The 24,548-nt window shown below is 39.8% G+C and overlaps 1 protein-coding gene across 10 annotated transcripts in view; it reads right to left on the reverse strand.

Annotated features, from left to right (window-relative positions):
• The window catches only part of COL16A1 (collagen type XVI alpha 1 chain), a 294,574-nt gene that overhangs the window by 93,065 nt on the left and 176,961 nt on the right, over positions 1 to 24,548 (reverse strand). For all 10 annotated transcript variants that reach the window (XM_077481956.1, XM_077481958.1, XM_077481954.1 and 7 more), the window contains exons 26-38: positions 21,798 to 21,842; positions 17,785 to 17,820; positions 17,455 to 17,508; positions 17,219 to 17,350; positions 6,174 to 6,209; positions 5,868 to 5,975; positions 5,566 to 5,688; positions 5,435 to 5,488; positions 3,958 to 3,999; positions 3,756 to 3,791; positions 3,506 to 3,559; positions 3,160 to 3,228; positions 92 to 145 (exon numbers count right to left, since the gene is read on the reverse strand). In XM_077481956.1, coding sequence (XP_077338082.1) covers positions 92 to 145; positions 3,160 to 3,228; positions 3,506 to 3,559; positions 3,756 to 3,791; positions 3,958 to 3,999; positions 5,435 to 5,488; positions 5,566 to 5,688; positions 5,868 to 5,975; positions 6,174 to 6,209; positions 17,219 to 17,350; positions 17,455 to 17,508; positions 17,785 to 17,820; positions 21,798 to 21,842 — 843 coding nt within the window. The remainder of the gene's footprint in view (positions 1 to 91; positions 146 to 3,159; positions 3,229 to 3,505; positions 3,560 to 3,755; positions 3,792 to 3,957; positions 4,000 to 5,434; positions 5,489 to 5,565; positions 5,689 to 5,867; positions 5,976 to 6,173; positions 6,210 to 17,218; positions 17,351 to 17,454; positions 17,509 to 17,784; positions 17,821 to 21,797; positions 21,843 to 24,548) is intronic.

Genomic DNA, 24,548 nt, shown 5'->3' on the forward strand with positions numbered 1-24,548 from the left:
GCTATTATTCTTCTGTACTCTATATTATATTACAGCCGATGGTTAAGAGCTGCTGATGAAGTGATGGATTTTAGATGTGCCTTTTACTTACTGGTCTGCCATTAGTTGCTGGATATCCTGGTTTTCCTGGTGTGCCATCACGTCCCTGGTGGAGAATTGACATGGTTAAAAGCTTATAGGGTAACATTTTTTGAGGTTTTCTCTAAGCCATATAGATGCACTAGATATAAGCAAAGATTTGAAACTGCAAACTGTGAACACAGTCTAAAGGAAGAGGAAAATTTGCAGACAATATAAGATACCGAGTTAAAGAAGAACTATTAAGCCCCATACACACAATCAGATTGTCTGCTGATTTTTGTCTTCAAATTTACCAAAACCATGTAGTGCAAGGGCCCGCCTGATTGCATACAAATTGAAACTCCTAAAGGTTTGACCTCATATTATATGGTTTTGGTAAATCTGAAGGAAAAAATCAGCAGAAAATCTGATAGTGTGTGTGGGGCTTTAGTAACTGTATTTAAATTTTATTTAACTCCCAGGGGATGTGCATATAGGTCTTGGTCTTGTTCTGACTGGTGGCCCTGCTGTCTCCAAAATGCACCTCTATATGATGATTGTAGCATCCCCTTTTGAAGCCCAAATTATGGGCTTACCTAAACTGTATGATCTGTCACTATTATAAATGAAGAATCCGAACGGCTTGTTCATTCATACTAGTAAAAGATAATTCAGAGGTGCAGCTCTGTGTAATGAAGCCACAGATACATTACACAGAGACACAGTTCTTAATGATCTTTTACTATTATGAATGAACAAGCAGCATTGATTGTTCATTCATAATAGTGACATCACAGCGCTGATCTCTCATTCATAGAAATTAAAGAGCACTTGGTGTTGTGGCACTAGATGATCTATCGACTGGGATTTGAATATGTAAAAGCAGCCACTGAAAGACACACAACACCACAGCTGTGTTATTTTTTTTTTGTTAATGGCAATGCATAGCATGGCTCTAAAGCAGACCCTAATGCCATGGACCGATGCAGTGTTGTCAACATAATGGGTGGGGTAACCTGTCTGACTACACGGCTTAGAAACTAATGGACACATTTGTACAGGTCTAAGTGTTATATGCACTTGGTCCCCTGGTGAGTGAAATATCATTAAGAAAACTTAATAATAGTTATTCTTTAGGCACATTTTTAAAGGAAAGATAAAGGGACAGGTAGAGTGAAAAGGTACTATTCTGTTCTGCAAGTACCATTTCTGGTGATGGGGCAGGAAGGATGAGTTGTGCTATGAACCTATTTATATTTTACTGCTCTGGTTGTAAAGATATACTAGTTTTCCTCAAAATGACACAAAGAAGTGCTTTACAAAAAGCACACAGCAAAGTGTATGATTTTATGAACTGTTGCTTTGTTACAGCTTTCATTGTAACTTATCAACTAGGGGAATAGTTCACTGATGAACATTCAATGTGACAAGCTACATATGTGTGCTATCTCTGGTACTCTGATGTCATGTGTCTGAAATGTATATCGTGATGCACTGAACACATGTCAAGCGTGAGAAATCTAAAATATGTTGGACTATGAGAACTACGGGGTGCCCCTGTGCCAAGAAACTATTTCCAGTAATCTTCTAGGATGATACAATTTTTTAGAGTACCACCTCATCAGTTTACACTGGACACCCACTGGAGACAAACATTGTAACTGAACATTCCTACAAGTCAATGGGGCCATGTCTGACTTGCACTAGTTCCATTGTAAAGTGCTGTACAGCAAAAAACAAACAAAAAAAACAGGCATTCAGGAGGTGGCAGCATTGCCTCAAGAATGGCTGACAGCGGCTGCTTAGATGCACTCTGAAAAGTGCTCCACTGCTCATCCTTTTTTAGAGAATGTGCTAGTATAAACCTAGCCTTTAAGTTTCTACAATGTTTACTTAATGTTAGATCAAAAAAAATTCAAGTCTCCTTTAATAGAGGAACATTTTGTGGCTGTAAGGTCAAAAGTATCTTCTTTTAACTCTGATATAGTTCTTTATTGTAGAGGTGAATGCTTGACAATACGCATAGCTATAAATTACAATAAGCAAAACTGACCTGTCCAGATAAGGGCCAAATCACTTATATATTATATTAAGCTTCTCAATTTGTGCACAGTTTCCAGATTTTTTGCTGACAATACAGAGATTTTAGATAGTTATGTAATTGTTATGGATACAATAACGATAATAAATTATTTAGTATTTATGATAGTGTCTTCTACTTTTATACTAAACTGATATGTTATCAGTGAATCTGTCAAGGTGCTTTATAGAAAAAGTAAAAGAAGGAAGAAAGAAGATATATGTACAGCAAAGACATAAGATAAGGAAGGACTATATTGAAAATTCATATAATAATGTTTGGCAGGGCTGAAAAAAGACAAGACAAAAACTTTGAGAACATAGTATGCTCTTCACATCTGTACTCAATGGAGTTGATTTACTAAAGGCAAATAATATGTAGGGTACCCTACATCATGGATTGTTCTATGTATGGCTAGTTATTTAGGGCAAATAATGCAACAGGCTTTGTCTGAATTTTTGGTGTGCAGGAAGTATGCACATACATATTTTTCTCCCCCTGTTTGCTGTTTAGGGTTAGATTGACCACTCTTAAAAAAAATAAAAAAATAAAAATAAAAATAAATATATATATATATATATATATATATATATATATATATATATATATATATATTAAAGAGTGGTCAATCTAACCCTAAACAGCAAACAGGGGAAACAAATATGTATGTGCATACTTCCTGCACATGAAAAATTCAGACATAGCATATGTATATATATATATATATATATATATATATATATATATATATTCCAATTGTTTGTTTATTATTTAATACATTATTAAATATTATTTTCCATGAGAGCGTGTCCTAATTGCCACTTTAGAAAAATTCCACTACTCTAGGTGGGCAATATTGGTTACTAAAACCAATAGTAGATTTCTTTAAAATAATAATGAACACAGAATACAACACATGTGCAATGTTTTCTATGCTTTTCAAATAGACACCGTTGCTCCGCTTATAGATTAACGGTTCAATGAAAGAGGTTTGTGCTTAAATAGTTGTCTGTACTCACCGGAGGTCCCATAGCACCCATTCCAGGGATTCCTGGTTCTCCTAACGACCCTTTTTGTCCAGCGGTACCCTGAAGAAGGAATTTTCTCAGTTACTTATAATAGTTTATTGTAATTGCTTCAGAAATGATTATAGCAATGGTGTTGATAGCCTAATCTATAAATCTAGTCTTTCATATAGTTTTATTGCTTTCTGGGGAAAAGCTCAAACAGTTAGCAGTGTGGTGAACGTCTGGTGGATTAACAATTAGATGAATGGGCTGAAAGACACATATAAATAAAGGTGTATGGCAAATAATATCTCTCTTACATGTTTTTATGCCTAAATAATATACACTTTGAGTTAACCTTTTCGCCTTTGGGGCCCATAAATCCTGTAGGTCCCTGAGGTCCTGGAGGTCCCTATAAAAAGAAAATAATTATTTACTCTAAAATGTCACATAAAACTTAAAAAACTTAACCAAACTAAAACTTAACAAAAAATTGTCCATAAAACTTAAAAAGTAATCAAGTGTACTAATGCAGGAGAGTTATTTAAACATAACATTCATACAAGACATGCCACTATAGGGTACAGTATGTAACAGGCATTACTCACTGATTTTCCAGTTGGGCCAGGCAGTCCTCTTTCTCCCTATAAACAGATAAGAGTAGCAATAACAGAGCTTGCAACACTGTTCATGATGCATTTGTACCATCTTTTAATTATTTTGTGTAAGGCACCGATTTGGTGAATTGCTATGATTATTATTGTTGCTGTTTTTACGTGTGAAAAAAAAGAAGATAATTCTTGTTCTTGCCTGTTCTCCCCTTTTTCCTTCTCCTGGAAGCCCTGTTTCACCCTGAAGGAAAACAAAAAAACATTAATGTAAAATAAAAGGTTCATTGGTTAATGTGTTAGGATGTAACTGTAGCCATAGTAGGCCAAGAAAATTCTATAAGGCCGTGCAGTACAAGGGCAAGAACTATATAGTTATAACTACTTATCCTGCAGAAACATTTTTCAAATAACTGGCAAACATTGATTAGTGTATAATGCTCACATCTGTATTAGATTGCAATAAAAGAAATTAGTATGATATGATGTTGGCTATACTTTAGAGCATCAATCCCTAGCCAGTAGTTTGGCAGTGATATGTGGCTCTGAGCTAGCCTTGATGTGGCCTCCATCAGCCTCTCAGCTGATGCTGAGTTGATATTGGGATTGTTGCCTCCCATATTATACGATTCTCATAGGCTTAAACCAAGTGACTTATTTACAGCAGATTATTCCAACAAATATTTCATATCTAGCTTGCAAAAATGTAGGGTATTGAACTTAGCAAGGCAGGGAGTTTAGAATCCTTATACTCATTGCAACTCTATGCATGCAGGAAAGGTCTAACTATTGGGATCTCTAAAGCCCTGTACACAAGGTTGGACATTCCGACCACAAAGTCCGCCGGATTTTTTCAGACGGATTTTGTCTGAAACTTGTCTTGCATACACACGGTCGCACAAAGTTGTCAGAAAATCCGATCGTTCAGAACGAGGTGACGTCAAACACATACGTCGGGACTATAAACGGGCCAGTGGCCAATAGCTTTCATTTCTTAGTTTATTATGAGCATGCGTGGCACTTTGTCGGAATTGTCTACACCTGATCGAAATTTATGCAATCAGATTTTGCCATCAGAACATTTTAGATCCTGCTCTCAAACTTTGTGTGTCGGAAAATCCAACAGAAAAAGTCCGATAGAGCCCCCACACGATCAGATTTTCCGGCAACATAATCCGATCTGACTTTTTCCATTGGAATTTCCGACTGGGTGTACAGGGCATAACATCCTGCCTGGCACATGACTGGGACTGCTATTGTTCTCTATGGCCACACCCAGTCCTCCAAAAAGCACAACGGTCTAAAAGCTTTAGATTAAAGTAAGCCTTCCCTTTACAACACAAGTAAATACACATTTCACATGTATTTTCATGCACAACCTATTTTGTATAAAAATACATACTGTATGCATGAAATGTACTTACACAATGTAAGGTTACAAAGCATGTAGTGTTTTGATTATACCCAGTATGATATGGGTAGACATAAAATGTGCAATAAATGCATATTAACTATGATTTTTTTTGTATAATATGCACTATTATATAAAAGCAAATTATCTGAGGTATATACACCACGAATAAATGTATAGATTCATATTTACTCTGTTAGCAAATTGTAACTGATCTTGATCATATGTTAACAGAGTTGAAATGATTGATTGCATCACTCTGATTTACCTGAGTTCCTTTAGGTCCTGGTGGCCCTTGGACCCCAGGTATTCCTGGCTGCCCCTAAAGAACAACAAAATGATTAGGTCAAATAAGAAGTCAGACAAATGACTTTCTACATTATATACTTCCTGACTTACAGGTCTTCCTGTTTGTCCAATCCCCGGAGGACCCTGGTCCCCTTTTGATCCAGGTTTTCCAGGTAAGCCAACAACATCTCTATTTGCATCTACTATTACTGGGCAAGAGTCACAGGCATCCCCCTGTAAGAAGGAGAATTGCTGGGTAAATAATTCACTCAAATTAAAAAAAAGCCCATCAAACGTATTAAATATGACACGTGTAGAAATAAATGTCATTATCTAATATAAGACAAATATGCTACCATGATTTTTTTTTCTCTAAAAAGCTATCACTGTGCCATACTAAACATTTATAGTACCTTTTCCCCTTTAAGTCCGATGAATCCTTGGATACCTGGTGATCCAGGTAGACCTGGCGCACCCGTTGTCCCTGGAATTCCAGAATCACCTTGGCTACCAGCCTCGCCCTGTATTATAAAAGGGGAATGAGTTAGAATCTTCTAATATCTATCTATCTATCTACTATATATATATATATATATATATATATATATATATATATATATATATATATATATATATATATATATACACACAGTATATAGTCCTGTCTAATATACAGACAATATACCATAGATTTAATGCTCATCCCTTCACCAACTTACCTTCTGCCCTTTTGTTCCAGCATCCCCTGGCATACCCTGTAGGCAACAAAATACAAAGCTGCTTAAAAGCCAGTGAATATGATTTTATTACCTTTCTTACCTCAGCAAGACTTAGTCTTCAGATCAAAGCCAAGCTATTAAAAAACATAGACAGAATATTCAAATACATTAAGCATTTCTAGATGTATTACTGTACTGTACATAAAAAAAATCGATTGCATGTTTTTGCAGTTCCAGAGTAATTTTTCTTTTCCAATAAATTAACATAGTTAAGGGCATTATGTGCAATGAAATGACATTTTATACAATGAACAATTTAAAGGATGTTTCAAAAACACTTAACTATTACTACTCACTAAATATATAACATAAATGTAATTTGAATATTACAAGAACCTTTACAAAACTGAGACTGTTATGGTTTATGAGTTCCCCATACATTTAACAGTTATGGGCAGAGATTTGTAAAAAAAATGAACCTATTTTTTGATTTCTCAGCATGTGGTAGCCGGGCAAATCTGAACCTAAAAAACAACAACTCTAAGCTGTAGCGTGAATAAGTACGATGCGACCTGGGGCACAGACACAAAACCTTCTAGAGCATCCACTCCTTAAAGTGTTACTAAACTTACAACAGTAAAATCAGTGTATAATGCCTAGTTACACAAATCAATAGTGTAATATAAAAATATATATATAAATATCTACTAGACATGTGCAGAGTAAAATATTTCGTTTCGGAATTTCGTTTTCGTCCGAAAACTTAATTTATTTAGTTACTCCCGAAATTCGTTTTTATTTATTTAGTTTTTCGTTCAAAAATTGCATTCGTCCGAAAATCCACATGAATTACGGTCGAATCTGTCTTTGAAGGCTTATGGTGTCTGTCGAATGTATAAAGAAGATTCGACCGAGCTAGTATATAGCATACTTTAGAACCCCTGTTAAAGTCTATGGGACTCCAACATTAAAAATCTAAAGTGCTAATTTTAAAGACTAATTTGCAAGTTACTGTCCTAAAAAGTGTTTGGGGACCCGGGTCCTGCCCCAGGGGACATGTATCAATGCAAAAAAAAGTTTTAAAAACGGCCGTTTTTTCAGGAGCAGTGATTTTAATAATGATTAAAGTGAAACAATAAAAGTGTAATATTCCTTTAAATTTCATAGTGGGGGGGTGTCTATAGTATGCCTGTGAAGGGGCGCATGTTTCTGGTGCTTAGAATTGTCCCTGCACAAAGTGTCATTTATGCAGGAAAAAAAGTCCTTTAAAATCTCTCGCAGCTATTATGAATTGTCGGCTCCGTAATACAGAGAACACTCATTGAAAGTCATTGATAAAAAATAAAAAAATAAAAATAAAAAAAAAGCGTGGGGGTCCCCCAAATTCAATTACCAGGCCCTTCAGGTCTGGTATGGATATTAAGGGGAACCCTGCCTCAAATTTAAGAAAAAAATTGACGTGGGGTTCCCCCTAAATATCCATACCAGACCCTTTATCCGAGCACGCAACCTGGCAGGCCACAGGAAAAGAGGGGGGAATAAAAAAAATAAAAAAAGGATTCCAGCGGTGGTAATCCACTCTTGCTAGCGACGGACGGTCATCTCTCCAGCGATGGCTCATCTCTTCCAGCGCAGCGTATCCATCCTTCTTCTGTCTCCGCAGAGGAGACACTGCAAGGATTCCGGCGGCCTGACGTTTCTTATATACGGAGGGCGGGGCCACCCGTCACCTGACCCGCCCCCCTCTGACGCAAGGGGAAATCCGGGTTTCCCTGTGACTTATGGGTGACCCCGCCCCCCTCTGATGTAACGGAAACCTGCCTGTGTTACATCAGAGGGGTGCGGGGGTCACCCATACGTCACAGGGAACCCCGGGTTTCCCCTTGCGTCAGAGGGGGGCGGGGTCAGGTGACGGGTGGCCCCGCCCTCCATATATAAGAAACGTCAGGCCGCCGGAATCCTTGCAGTGTCTCCTCTGCGGAGACAGAAGAAGGATGTATTCGCTGCGCTGGATGAGATGAGCCATCGCTGGAGAGATGACCGTCCGTCCCTGGATAGCAAGAGTGGATTACCGCCGCTGGAATTTTTCAAAAGTGTGTTTGTTTTATTTAACTATTTTTTACACTTTCTTTGTGAAATGGTAGGGGTACTTTTGTACCCCCTTACCATTTCAAACAGGGGGGGGCGGGATCTGGGGGTCCCCTTGTTAAAGGGGGCTTCCAGATTCTGATAAGCCCCCCGCCCGCAGACCTCCACAACCATTGGCCAGGGTTGTGGGGATGAGGCCCTTGTCCTCATCAACATGGGGACAAGGTGCTTTGAGGGGTCACAGACCCCCAAAGCATCCTCCCAATGTTGAGGGCATGTGGCCTGGTACGGTTCAGGAGGGAGGGGGGCCGCTCTCTCGTCCCCCCTCTTTTCCTGCGGCCTGTCAGGTTGCGTGCTCGGATAAAGGGTCTGGTATGGATTGTTAGGGGGACCCCCACGTCAATTTGTTTTTTAAATTTGATGCGGGGTTCCCCTAATATCCATACCAGATCTGAAGGGTCTGGTTATGGATATTTAGGGGGAACCCCACGTCAAATTTTTTCTTAAATTTGAGGCAGGGTTCCCCTTAATATCCATACCAGACCTGAAGGGCCTGGTAATTGAATTTGGGGGACCCCCACGCTTTTTTATTTTTTATTTTTTATTTTTTTTTATCAATGACTTTCAATGAGTGTTCTCTGTATTACGGAGCCGACAATTCATAATAGCTGCGAGTGATTTTAAAGGACTTTTTTTTCCTGCATAAATGACACTTTGTGCAGGGACAGTTCTAAGCACCAGAAATATGAGCCCCTTCACAGGCATACTATAGACACCCCCCCCCCCCCCCCTACGAAATTTAAAGGAATATTACACTTTTATTGTTTCACTTTAATCATTATTAAAATCACTGCTCCCGAAAAAACTGCCGTTTTTAAAACTTTTTTTTGCCTTGATCCATGTCCCCTGGGGCAGGACCCGGGTCCCCAACCACTTTTTAGGACATTAACTTGCAGAATCTTTTCTCTCTGTCGAATATTTTCTCTATATAATCTTGGACTAATAGGTAAGGTTAGGCACATTCGACCACAGGTTCTATAGACAGATTGTTATTGTCAGAGTCATGTCGAATCTCCTATTCTATATCGAACTGTTGTAACAATGAAAACGAAAATAAAGCATTTATTTATGTCGGATCTTTTGTTTTTCGGATTTTGTGCTTTCGTTATCGTTTGTCAAAATGAAAACGAAAATTGCTGAAATTCGGACGAAAATGCATTCGGACGAAAACGAATGCACGTCTAATGTCTACTAAATAATATCAAAAAGTGCAAAGTACTACATTAAATAAAATAAAATAAACACACCACAGAGGTGATAGAATCCAAATAAATGAAAATCAAGTGAACAAAGGTAAGTAACTAAAAACAGTCTCTTAAAAAATTACTATTTTGATAAAGTGCAGAGAAAATGTAGAAAAACAAAAAAGTAAACGCACTACAGAGTCAATTGAAAACCTCCACGGAAACACAACTGCTTCAATTGAGTGCAAAGCCAAAAAAACTGTGAATTGATCATAAAGTGCCAAGTGTGTCTTATAAATGTGCAAATAAGTAAACACTCTCCAGGGGTGATATAAGTGAACCACCCTAATAATAAACAAATGATATACAAGAAAATAAGAAAGAGTATACCTAGACCAAAAAGAGGGTACCCTCTCCTGATCACATGAAAATAAACTTTAGAATTAAACAAAAAATAGATATAGTGGTAAACGCACTACAGAGCCGGCTGTAACATACATTATATCAGAATGAATCTGGCCTCTATAGATTAAATATTCATATTGAAATCCATCAAAAATAAAAAAATAAAAAGATGTAAATATTCAAGTCCATAAATAAACAACGGTCTCCTTTAAGTGCAAGTGCTTTGTGCAAACTTGTGCAAATTCAACTGAGGTGTGGATCTCCCAGTGCTTAATCCCGCTGTGATCACACTTTAGTGGGCAGTGGCCCCTTACCTATAGCAAGGAGGGATTCGCATAGAGGTATATAGATTTCTTTATATGTCTTCTCTCCTGGTAAATTTGGTCACATTCTCCTTTAAATGTTATTCTTATTGCTCCATAGGACCCAATAGATTAATAGAGAGAGGGAATACCATAGTGTAGTATTTCACAAATAGCATTTATTAAAAATTTTCATACACAGGGTACTCACACATTAATAGATAGAAAAAAGCCTTTTTCTAGTAATCAGCAGAAAGTGCATCCACAGTCAGCATCCTTCCCGTCCCTACGCGTGACATCACACCACGTGACTTCAGCAGGGATCCCCGATGAAGTCACGTGGTGTGATGTCACGCGTAGGGACGGGAAGGATGCTGACTGTGGATGCACTTTCTGCTGATTACTAGAAAAAGGCTTTTTTCTATCTATTAATGTGTGAGTACCCTGTGTAGGAAAATTTTTAATAAATGCTGTTTGTGAAATACTACACTATGGTATTCCCTCTCTCTATTAATCTATTGGGTCCTATGGAGCAATAAGAATAACATTTAAAGGAGAATGTGACCGAATTTACCAGGAGAGAAGACATATAAGGAAATCTATATACCTCTATGCGAATCCCTCCTTGCTATAGGTAAGGGGCCACTGCCCACTAAAGTGTGATCACAGCGGGATTAAGCAGTGGGAGATCCACACCTCAGTTGAATTTGCACAAGTTTGCACAAAGCACTTGCACTTAAAGGAGACCGTTGTTTATTTATGGACTTGAATATTTACATCTTTTTATTTATGAATATTTAATCTATAGAGGCCGGATTCATTCTGATATAACATATGTTACAGCCGGCTCTGTAGTGTGTTTACTACTATACATATTTTTTGTTTAATTCTAAAGTTTATTTCCATGTGATCAGGAGAGGGTACCCTCTTTTTGGTCTAGGTATACTCTTTCTTATTTTCTTGTATATCATTTGTTTATTATTAGGGTGGTTCACTTATATCACCCCTGGAGACTGTTTACTTATTTGCACATTTATAAGACGCACTTGGCACTTTATGATCAATTTACTGTTTTTTGGCTTTGCACTCAATTGAAGCAGTTGTGTTTCCGTGGAGGTTTTCAATTGACTCTGTAGTGCGTTTACTTTTTTTTCCTGCATTTTCTCTGCACTTTATTAAAAAAGTAATTTTTTAAGAGACTGTTTTTAGTTACTTACCTTTGTTCACTTGATTTTCATTTATTTGGATTCTATCACCTCTGTGGTGTGTTTATTTTATTTTATTTAATGTAGCACTTTGCACTTTTTGATATTATTTAGTGGACATTTATATATATATTTTATATTACACTATTGATTTGTGTAACTAGGCATTATACTTATCACCCTCAGAGGGTTATTTAATATAGGGGCAGCGCAATACCAACATATCTTTAGTTTCATATTAAGTGGATACGGTGTGATCCATTCTGGTAGTAGCAGCAGCCCCTGACATTTGATAGATCACCAGTGGTCGTGCAGGAATAAAACACTATCATTTAAGTAAAATCAGTGTGTATATACAGTAAAGCATGTTTGTTATACTCACTGTGGAGCCTAAGGGGTTAATATTTTGCATTGTGTAAAAAGGCTGTTTGATCCTGTCTTCTCTGATCCTCCCCTTCTTTTACTGTGCTCAATCCATCTGCTGATAGAACAGAGCCCTAGGAGGCACTCTACACATGCTCAGTTTGGTGTGTATTTTTTTATGGGGGGAGGGTGCATGTGATTGCCACAGGGCCAATTAGCACTGTCCAGACAGAAAGTCAGGGGTCATGCAGCCTCATAGGACAGTCAGAGCAAAATAAAAAAATCCTCCTACAAGCTTTGACCAGACACTGATAGAAGTCACAAGACTGCTATACTGTATGCTGCTGATGATAAAAAGGTATTTAGCAGTTTATATTTACTACAATAATTGCATTTCCATGTTCTGGGTAGTGTGAGAGACCAGATATAGCAAATGTCCTGGGTTTAGTAACATTTTAACTACATTTTATCTTTTTTTACACAGCAAAGGGAGATGCTAAAGTATGGATTTAAACCATTCACAATTAAAAACAATATATTATTTTCCATTAGAATGGAGTTATTCAAAGGAAACATGTCATGACAGAGAAATGGAGGTTGATATTGCTGAACAAGCAAGCAGATAAGAATCTTTAATGTTCCTCAGGCTCTTCTGATCTGCATACTAGTTCAATATCATGATTGAAGCTATTAGAATCAAAGCTAGTTAAAACATTTAGTTGGCAAAGCCAAAGACAGACCCCATCCCTCTGAAAATTCAAAAGCAACTCAGTAGCTTCTTATTGGTAGCTTGAAGCAACTCAGAAGCAATTCCAAACAGCTCCTTAACCACTTGCCGACCGCCGCACGACGATGTACGTCGACAGAATGGCACGGGCAGGCATATGGGCGTACATGTACGTCCCTGCCTTCCCGCGGGTGGGGGGCCCGATCGGGCCCCCCCCCCCCGGTGCCAGCGGCGGTCGGTTTTCGTTCAGAAGCGATCCGGGATGAGGGGGCGGCCATTCATTCATGGCCACCCCCTCTCGATCGCTCCTGACGAATGGAAGTGAGGCGTGACATCACTTCCTCTCCTGTAATGTAAACACAGGAGAGGAAGTGATGTAATCTCTCCTCCGTGTCGGTATTTTTCGTTCCGGCACCGAGGAGAGAGCATCGGTGAGTTGCACCAACACGACACTTCACAGTAGAACATGCCAGGCACACTCACACCCCCCCTTCACCCCCCGATCACCCCCCCAATCACCCCTGCCCCCCCAGTCACAGTGACACCAATAGCATTTTTTTTTTTGCATTGGTGTCATTTGTGACTGTAATAACTGTTAGGGCAGTTAGGGTTAGCCCCCTTTAGCTCTAATGTACCCCCTAACCCCCCCAATAAAGGTTTAACCCCGTGATCACCCCCCGTCGCCAGTGTCACTAAGGCTGGGTTCACATTGCAGCGGTTTATGAGAACGGATGTGATTCGCACCGCACTGCAGTGCAAATCACATCCGATCTCTGTGCGATTCGAGTTCAGCCATACAGATAGTATGGCTGAATTCGCGCCGCACCCGCCGCAAATTCGCACGGGACCCTTTTTTTGGTCCGCAGCAGAATCGGTTTGCATGGGTGTTCACACCATGCGATCCGAGTTTGCAGATCGCACTGCGATATGCGAACTGATCTGGGGGTGTCATTAACATTTCACTGACACTCCCAGCAGTTCGCATAGGGCAGTGTGAACTGCCGCCGGGAGGCATGCAATGCGGGAACCCGCCGCGGATTTGTGGCGTTCCCGCATCGCTCCAGTGTGAACCCAGCCTAATAAGCAATCGTTTTTCTGATCGCTGTATTAGTGTCACAGGTGACGCTAGTTAGGCAGGTAGGTATTTAGGTTCGCCACAGCTTTTTATAGCGCCAGGGACCCCCATATACTACCGCATAAAGCCCCCTGATTGCCCCCTAGTTAACCCTTTCACCAGTGATCACCATATAACTGTTACAGGTGACGCTGGTTGGTTAGTTATTTTTTTATAGTTTCAGGGCACCCGCCATTTATTACCTAGTCTCACTAGTGTACCCCTAAATTTAGGGGTGTCTACTTTCCAAAATGGGGTCATTTGGGGGGGGTTTGTGCCATCTTGGCATTTTATGGCCTTCAAAACTGTAACGCCCTTAGAAAGCCTGAAGGCGGTGCTTGGTTTTCGGGGCCCCGTACGCGGCTAGGCTCCCAAAAAGTCCCACATATGTGGTATCCCCGTACTCAGGAGAAGCAGCAGAATTTATTTTGGGGTGTCATTTCACATATGCCCATGGCATGCGTGAGCAATATATCATTTAGTGACAACTTTGTGAAAAAATAAAATAAAATAAAAAAGTTTGTAATTTTCCCGCAACTTGTGGCAAAATATAAAATATTCCATGGACTCAACATGCCTCTCAGCAAATAGCTTGGGGTGTCTACTATCTAAAATGGGGTCATTTGTGGGGGTTTTGTGCCATCTTGGCATTTTATGGCCTTCAAAACTGTAATAGGTAGTGAGGAGTGAAGTCAAATATTTACGCCCTTAGAAAACCTGAAGGCGGTTCTTGGCTTTCGGGGCCCCGTACGCGGCTAGGCTCCCAAAAAATCCCACACATGTGGTATCCCCGTACTCAGCAAAAGCAGCAGAATTTATTTTGGGGTGTCATTTCACATATGCCCATGGCATGTGTGAGCAATATACCATTTAGTGACAACTTTGTGAAAAAAAAATAAAAAAAAATTAAAGTTTGTAATTTTCCCGCAACTTGTGGCAAAATATAAAATATTCCATGGACTCAACATGCCTCTCAGCAAATAGCTTGGGGTGTCTACTTTCTAAAATGGGGTCATTTGTGGGGGTTTTGTGCCATCTTGGCATTTTATGGCCTTCAAAACTGTAATAGGTAGTGAGAAGTGAAATCAAAAATTTACGCCCTTAGAAAGCCTGAAGGCGGTGCTTGGTTTTCGGGGCCCCGTACGTGGCTAGGCTCCCAAAAAGTCCCACATATGTGGTATCCCCGTACTCAGGAGAAGCAGCAGAATTTATTTTGGGGTGTCATTTCATATATGCCCATAGCATGTGTGAGCAATATATCATTTAGTGACAACTTTGTGTAAAAAATAAAAATAAATTTTTTTTGTCATTATTCAATCGCTTGAGGCAAAAAAATAAAATATTCAATGGGCTCAACATGCCACTTATCAATTTCCTTAGGGGGTCTACTTTCCAAAATGGGGTCATTTGGGGGGGTTTTGTACTGCCCTGTCATTTTAGCACCTCAAGAAATGAGATAGGCAGTCGTAAACTAAAAGCTGCGTAAATTCCAGAAGACGTACCTTAGTTTGTAGATGTGACAACTTTTGCGCAAACCAATAAATATACAGTTATTGACTTTTTTTTTACCAAAGACATGTGGCTGAATACATTTTGGCCTAAATGTATGACTAAAATTGAGTTTATTGGATTTTTCTAATAACAAAAAGTAGAAAATATCATTTTTTTTCAAAATTTGCGGTCTTTTTACGTTTATATCGCAAAAAATAAAAATCGCAGAGGCAATCAAATACCATCAAAAGAAAGCTCTATTTGTGGGAAGAAAAGGACGCAAATTTTGTTTGGGTACAACATTGCATGACTGCGCAATTACCAGTTAAAGCAGCACAGTGCCAAATTGTAAAAAGACCTCTGGTCATTGACCAGCAAAATGGTCCGGTCTGAAAGTGGTTAAGTAACTTAAAGGCAAAACCCATATACATAGACCTTAGCTGTGTTCATTTAGTTAGGAAGCATCTTTATCAAATAAAGCATGTACTGAGAATAATATGCAGGCTGCCATTGCTGACCTAAAAATATTAGCTGACTAGTGGTCTCTGGATTCAATACTTTGAAACACAGAGCACAAATATAAAAGTCAGAGTGAAGTCCGAACACCTGATTTGCATATTATTCCAAGTAATAGACTTAGTGAGTACTGAAACCATTGAATTTGCATGATAGGGTTCCTAACTACCTTCCTTACTACTGGTTTATTTTAAAGTGGCTGCATATACCAACTGGATGACCTTCAGTTTGCTAAAGCATTGTGTTTAAAGTGGTTGTAAACCCTTTACAACCACTTTAAACTACAGGCAAGCCTATAATTAGGCTTGCATGTAGCTGCAATGGATATCCCTGTATTTGCATGTGCCGACGTCATGCGGCACATGCGCACTTAAGCCAACTGAAGCAATGGCAGTACATGCCGTTGCTTCAGTTGTACTGTGCAGTTTGCGGCGGCTCCCGCGCATGCACGGGAGTGACGTCATCGTGGCTCCGGCCAATCGGCAGCCTGAGGGGGAGACGAGGACAGCTGTGGGGGATTCGTTCTCAGGTAAGTCATTCATAAATAAATAAATGCTATGCATACTATGTATGCTATGCATACTAGCTCATTATGCCTTTATCTTGCAGGGTGTGTTTTTTGTTTGTTTTTCGGCAGGAGGGTTTACTTCCTCTTTAATAAACACCACTTATTTTATTATTTTCATCACTTTTTCTTTCTTTGTTTCCTCTTAGTACTGTTGATCTCCTAAAGTCTTTTAGAATACACTTGCAGTCAATATGCATGTACTTTAGTGATAGCTACATGTTATTTCTCAGGGCAGGCTTCTTGATGGTGACAACAGTGGGCAATGTCTACGTAAAAGTTGTTGCAAGAGCCACTTGAAGCCTCCTTTGGAAGACATTGTGACAACCCAGGAGAACAATTGGCAGATGGTTGTCACCCTGTAAGAGGAAGTGTCTGAAGAAGGACCTTCCTGCTAGCATCATCAGGTAGTACGTATTGTATATGTTTTGCATACATTTTAAAAACGTTATGAATGACTTTTGAAATTATATTAACTTTTATGAGTTTTTTTAGTTATGGGGTTTACATATACTTTATTTTTTTAAGTAACTCTACTACCACTTAATTTAAGTCACCTTTGTAACGGACTGTCTGGTATACAATTCAATGTTCATTATCCAGTACTGTAATTCTGTGGGATCCACTTGAAAACTTCTGGGCCTGGGAAATGATTATACCATTTTTACTACTGCCTAATTTATAATAATGCATGTATTTCAGTGGTAGGGAAGACGTGGTGCCAGAAAGTTAAGTGCCATGCAGTACATTGTCTGCACTTTGGATGTGGCTTGAATTTATCCAATGAGAATATATTTAAAATATGTTGAAATGACATGAGGTTGAGGACTTGAAATCATATCCATTATTACCTCATACAGAATGTGAGGCAAACATGTTCTATTTTATTATTGTAATACAGAATGCAATGTTACATCATTCAGAATGCGGTATTTCCTATAACCTGGCCTATTCTATGGATCATCTGTACCCAGTGCTCACTCTTTATAAGTGATTTTGCAATTTTTTCAGTAAATGCTACTCACATTTTTCCCTGGCAGTCCAATTCCAGGTTCCCCCCTTTCTCCTTTCTCTCCTGGGGTCCCTGGCACGGCATAGATAGTATCAGGCTTTGTTACTTCAGCTGGGAGACTTGGACAGATGCTACATGCATCTCCCTGTAAAAGACAATAATGGCATATGGGAGAGACAGGATGCTTTGCCAATACACAGTCAACTTTAACCATTACAAGTAGTTATAAGAAAATCGGTTACTTCTAACCTTTTCTCCTTTGGGTCCAGGGGGACCTGTCATTCCAATATCTCCTGGTATACCCTATAATAACAAAAAAAATGCTGATTCTTTTCTTTGATGTTGCCTATATTACAAAAAAATTAGAAGGCGGGAACACATCTTTTTTCAGCAATTCATCTGTGCATCCTAAAGTTATGTATTTCAAAAAGCAACAAATCACAATAAATTACATATCTTCTGCTATGTTGCTTTGATCTTAATAATAATAATAAAAAAAACAATACATGTGCTATAGATGCTAATAAACCAAATCAATGCATTAAAATAACATTCATATGGAATTGATATTCCACTTACTGGTGTTCCAGCTGGTCCTACCACACCTCTATCTCCCTGTGTAAAGCAGAGAAAGAAATACAAAATATAACAGTTATCACAGATCTCTGTAATAGGTACATGAAAGCTACCTTGAATGCTTGGACACCAATTATAACCGTACAATGATTCGTACAATGCCAGCACACACTGAATGTAACATTTCTATTACTGCAACTACAGTTGGGAAAAGGTTATATGTCAAAGATTACAAGATTACTTTAGAAATAAAGAATCTGATCATACAACCTACAATAAATAGCAAGTGCAATTAGAGGAGCGCTGGGAAAGTCAGTCTGGTGAGGGTACAGTTTGCTCCTGAAAGTATATTCTAATCTGTAATACTCTCACAAATCTTGGGATAGGCTGAGCATCTGGCTCTATGGAGAGAAATTGTTTGGCACCAGCTTTTGGCAAGTAAAAACTAAAGGGATTCCCCCTTACTTTAGAAAGATTTACTAGTAAGTAGTAAGTGTAGAGAAATCCCTCCTATCAGATGGACAAGGATACGGACAGAAAAACTAAAAGTTTCAGATATACTTTAAATGTGAGTGTATGTGTGTACAGGCATACCCCACTTTTAAGTACACAATGGGGTTTATTTACTAAAGCTGGAAAGTGCGAAATCAGGCTCACTTCTGCATAGAAACCAATGAGCTTCCAGGTTTTTTACCAAAGCTTAAATGAACAATCTGGGGTTAGAAGCTCATTGTGTACTTAAAAGTGGGGTATGCCTGTATATGTGTGTTTTTTGGGAGGTGGATAGCGATAGGAGCTCATTTTCAAGGTTGGTTCTCAGGTAAGAGAATGTTAATAGCTAAGAAGGTCCTGTAATGAAAGGGGATACTTTGGCTTTTGTATAATATTAGGGAATCCAATAACAGAGATATTTCTCTACACGGGAATATCTAAATATCAACATTCTTTATCAACCTGTAGCGCCGGCTCCTGAAGAGCACGTGCTATTTGTTTTAAAAAATTTCTATTCCTAAAACCACAGTTGGGTTTTAGGGCTAATTTTGCCAACTTATGGTTTCAGTACCAGTCTAGCTGGATTGCACTGAGTTCTCCTTGGCTGCAGGTGTCGCTGTGACCGCCAGCAAGTGGTAGAACGCAGTCTAGTTGGGTGCATTGAATGCCCTTCTTTCTCTCGGAACCAGCCCAGTGGGAGTGTCGTCTTGCTGTGCATTCTAGGAGAGGGTATTTAGGGTACTGACAACACGTGCTTCTGAGTTCCGGTCCAATAGAGTTTTCTGTCTGTTTGGTCCTGGTCCTCTTAACCAGCCCCCATGGCCCTCCTGGCCTGGGGTGTGGATACATGCAATTCCGAGCCTCGGGGCTGGATAGCCCGAGGGGAAGCAACTGCAGGGACAGGCCTAAATGGATATGAGACCATAATGATTCTAAGGTGGTCCGGAGCCGTCTCATCTAGGGAGAGGCCCAGCAACTGGAGAAGCATCCAGGGGAGGACTCTTCGGGAGAAGGCCATGCGTAAGGCTGGTTTCTCAGAAGGAGCCTGGAGGCTCAGTTGAACGACACTTTGTGGATCTACACTGATACGGTATCGCCAAACCAGCTGAGAGACACTGGTACCGTATCATAGTTCTCTAAATTTGTCTACGTCCCTCAGTTACATTCAAGTCTGTGGCAGAGACTTTTGCTCAAGTGTTCTACATTCAAGTCTGTGGCAGAGACTTTTGCTTTTCTTAACACCCTACTGGCTGCTAGGCCTAGTGAGCGGAGGTCTATCCGGTGGTTGTAATAATCCAGTTGTGAAACGGTAATTCTCTGGATTTCTATAGTGAGAGACTTCCTATTTTTGCAGTTCCAAAAGTACTTGAACTTTCTTCCTAACCCTCTACCCTTCATTAAGAAACTGTGTTATCTTTTAAATAAATATCCCAAAAAGAGGATCCGGTGTCAGTTTATACAATTCTTTGGGCCATCTACCACAGGAAACCCCTAGACGGAGGTGAGGTCAAGAAGGTAACAGTAAGCCCAACAAAACCAGCAGATCCTTCAGGGGTCAGTGCTACAAACCTTTGCTGGCAAAAACACTAACGAGTAGGAAATAAATAGTTCCTGAATTCTTGTTTGGAAATTTGATCAACTGGCAGATCACCAGTGGGTGAGAAAGAAACGAGATGTATACCATACAGGATAATGAGATAGTTGTTTAAGAAAATACTTGACAGGGGGTATGTATATGCGTGTATACAGTGTGTGTGTGTATATGTGTGTATAGGTAGAGAAGAAGACACAGAGGGGTTGATATACTAAAGCTGGAGAGTGCAAAATCTGGTGCATCTCTGCAAAGAGACCAATCAGCTTCCAGTTTTTTTTGTCAAAGCTTAACCACTTCAGCCCGGAAGATTTTACCCTCTTCCTGACCAGAAAATGTTTTGCATTTGGCACTGCGTCGCTTTAGCTGATGATTGCGCAGTCGTGCTACGCTGTACCCAACCAAAATTAATGTTTTTTTTCCCCCACAAATAAAGCTTTTTTTTGGTGGTATTTGATCACCTCTGTGGTTTTTATTTTTTGCGCTATAAACAAAAAAATTGCGTGAATTTTTAAAAAAAGCTATATTTTTTACTTTTTTCTATAATAAATATCCCCCAAAAATATATAAAAAAAAATTTTTTTTCCTCAGTTTAAGCCGATATGTATTCTTCTGCATATTTTTGGTAAAAAAAAATCGCAATAAGCGTATATTGATTGGTTTGTGCAAAAGTTATAGTGTCTACCATATAGGGGATATTTTTATGGCATTTTTTTTTTATTAGTAATGGTGGCAAGCTGCGATTTTTATCATGACTGCGACATTATGGCAGACACATCGGACACTTTTGACACTATTTTGGGACCATTGTCATTTATACAGCGATCAGTGCTATAAAAATTCACTAATTACTGTGCAAATGACACTGGCAGGGAAGGGGTTAAACACTAGGAGGTGATCAAGGGGTTAAGTGTGTTCTAGGGAATGATTCTAACTGTGTGGGGGGGATGGGCTACCTAGGACATGACAGTGATCACTGCTCCTGATGACAGGGAGCAATAGATCTCTGTCTTGTCACTAGGCAGAACGGGGAAATGCCTTGTTTACATAGGCACCTCCCAGTTCTACCTCTCTACACCACAATCACGGGCCGCCGGCGAACATTGAGTTCCCGGGACCCGCGACCACGCTCTTACGTGCCTGTATGCCCATTTGCCTGCCTGTGCCATTCTGCTGGCGTGTATCTGTGTGCGGTGGTCAGCAAGCAGTTAAAGTGTTTTTCTTTTGTTAAAAATAACAAACATGTCATTCTTACCAGCTCTGTGCAGTGGTTTTGCACAGGGCAGCCCAGATTCTCCCCTTCTTGAGTCCCTTACTGGTGCTCCTGGCCCCTCCCTCCTGCTGTGTGCCCCTACAGCAAGCAGCTGATCTGTGTGTCCATTCATACACAGAGCTGCGGCCTGGCCCCGCCCCTTCTCTTTCCTCATTGGCTTACTGACTGATTGACAGCAACGGGAGCCAATGGTGCTTCACTGCTGTCTCAGCCATTGAGAAGGGAGAGCCTCAGACGTTCAAGTCTTTTGTGCAACATCGCTGGATCAAGATGGGGCTCAGGTAAGTGTTATGGGGGGGCTGCTGCACATAGAAGGCTTTTTATTCCAATGCATAAAATGCATTAAGATAAAAAAACCTTCTGCCTTTACAACCACTTTAATTGAGCAAGCTGAAGTTACAAGCTGATTGGCTACCATGTGGTGCTGCACCAGATTTAGCTCTCTCCAGTTTTAGTAAATTAACCCCACAGTGATAAAATGGAAAGTACCTATGTAGCGCTATTATTTTTCTAATGCAGCTTATGTAATGATGGCAGATACTTGGATGCTTCGGCAAGACGAGCATTTTAATTCTAGGCCCTTTTTCACACGTGTGGCATCACATGAAAGATATTATATTATTATGCAGTTGTTCATGTATTATAATATGCTTAAATTACCTTTTCTCCTCTGGGTCCTGACAGTCCATCTACACCAGGTATCCCCTGTGTAAAAAAATAGATTGTAGTATACTTCTACAAATAATAATTGTATACTTAGTGTAAAATCTATTTCTTCAAGTTTTTTGAGAAACATTTGGTTTATACTGCTGCCTACAGGAGGTAGGACACAGGCAAACAGAAAACATTTGTAAAGCAGCCTCATATATCCTCTTCTCTACTAAGCATGTCTCAGTTTTGTTAGCAAGCAGTACAGAGGGACAGCAAAAAAAAAAAAAAACAGATAGAGTATCTATGTTTCTCAATGGATTAAAAGAATTTGATTTTAGGATAAGTACAAAAATCTTATTTTCTCCATAATCCCATGCTGTTCCCCCCAAAAATGTGTTAGCTCTGCTTGCACTTACGCATCTTCAATAAATGGTTTAACGATCTTTTAAGTAAGACTTTTTTTAACACCGTATGCTCCTTCATATTCACCATATTTACTGTATCCAACCATCATTCATTGATGGACACAGAAATGCAGAAACAGCTGGAACATCCCAAAATCAATGGGGGGTGTCAACAGCCAGTGACAGAACCAGAAGAGGCAAGGAACAGTCTGTAACACAGAACATCCAGGAGTACGAATACCTGAATCAGATGTAAATTAAGTCCCCTGCCCCTTCAGGAGACTGCAGAGGATCACAGAGGACCAATCATGGTGCTCGGAGCAGAACAGAAAAATCAGCCACCAAGGGGAATGGCTCCACCCCAAGGGACACAGAGCTCGGACCAGCAGAAAGCTGTGAATGAAAACACCACCAAAACATGTGGAACAAGGTAACCACCTAACAAGAAAGAATAGAGCAACAAATACCATGATCAACAAAAAAGAACACTGGGTAAAACCCAAGGGGAACTTGTCCCCACAGGGAACCATGCACAAAACAGGTTCACACAAGCCTAAAAAGGAGCATCGTTGAAGGCAAGGGAGTGCAAAAAATCCTAAGCCCCAACAAGGCGGACATGGCCCCACCTCCCTAGCCCTCAACGATGCTCAATGCATGCACTTTTTTATATGTTTCTTAATGTTAATGTATGTTTTTATTATAGATGTACATTGTTCTCCACAAGGGACCGTCCCTGAAAAAAAGGACAAGATCCTGAAACGCGTCAGTCGTTATTTCTACTTAGGAGACAATACCAATGTAATTTTGTATCTATTGTATTGTTTGATATTGTTCTTAAATCGTGTAAATGTTTATGCAAATATTGGCTTTTTACAATATTTAATAAACTACATTTATTATAAACAAACATTTGGTCTTCGACTGATATTCAGTTGCCCTTAAGTTCCAATCCTCCCTGGGGGGACCCTTCCTCACATATTTATGTATGGGATGGTGGCAACACTTTAGTTGCATTCTGGTGAAATATATCCTTTTTAGGCACATACAGAAAGTCCACAGTGGACATGGAGGTCCCCATAGACATGAGGGAGGCCTCTGCCTCACCCAACAGAGCCACATGAGATTCTGGTGATGATAAACCTATAACAGGGGTCCCACGTTCCAGATTACTAGTGTTTCCAGTACTCACAATTAAAGTGTGGCTACGTATCCGCACAGGATGGTAATGTGGATATATATATAGTAACAGGGTGCCCCATCCTACTTATATCTTATTTCTCAAGAGACAAGATCCATGTGATGCTTCAAGAGCAGTAGTAGCAGAAGGATGGTAGGCTGATCGGTGGGAAAGAGAGCACATAGCACAAAACATTCTACCTAGCAGATTACTTAGTACTCTATCAGCCTTAAATCAGTTGTATACCCGCTGAAGTTTTTTTTTTTCAAAGGAAAAGGCATAATGAGCTAGTATGCCGCATACTAGCTCATTATGAAATACTTACCTTACCCCGACATTTGGTCCGATCCACGCCGAGAGAGCTGACATGTTCCCTCTGCGTTTCTTCCGGGTATCATGGCTCCGGCGTTGTGAGTGGCCGGAGCCGCGATATCGTCACTCCCGCGCATGCACGCGGGAGATTTCTTTCCGGCAGGGTCTGGCGTCTTTCAGCCGAGAATCCCCTGTGCGCATGTGCCTCTGCAGTCAGCGGCGCATTGTGAGGGGAATATTTCCTAAACAGTACAGGTTTAGGAGATATTTTTTTTACCTACAGGTAAGCCTTATTCTAGGCTTTCCTGTAGGTTAAAGTAAAAAAATTGACTATACAACCACTTTAACTCTTCCTGCAGGAAAAAAAAAGGCAGTAGTAAGAATTTTGAAAAGACAGCTCCAAACAATGAGGTAGGAGTAAGTCTTCATAAACAGGGACACCCTTGGATTGTGTCAAGGCTCTGGACCCAGAAAGTGCTCCAGGCCTAACCAACATAGTAGGTCTGGAAAGAACCATAATGCAGTGTCCAGTGCTCAAAGGTCACAGTTCAGGCTAGCCCACACATCCAGGCCAGCAGGTCCTGGGTATGGTCAGGCAACACTAAATCAATATAGATGATTTGTAGAGACCAGTTGAAGCAGCAGTATAGGACTCTTGATTGAAAGTGCAGAACAATAAAATTCCACAGGAAACAAAAGCAATAATAAAATTAGACTTTTGTTTCATCATAGTTGAAGAAAAGATGCCTAATCTCCTAGGACACCAGCGAAAAACTGAGGCATGCTGGGTAGAGGAGGGATTCTATGGGAGCTGGCGTATAACCATTTCTGTTTGCCAGTGTTCTAACCTCCTGTAAGCAGATGTAT

Source organism: Lithobates pipiens, unplaced genomic scaffold, assembly GCF_037356315.1.
Source record: "Lithobates pipiens isolate NorthernLeopardFrog02 unplaced genomic scaffold, aLitPip1_a1.2 Scaffold_16, whole genome shotgun sequence".
Classification (NCBI taxonomy): domain Eukaryota; kingdom Metazoa; phylum Chordata; class Amphibia; order Anura; family Ranidae; genus Lithobates; species Lithobates pipiens.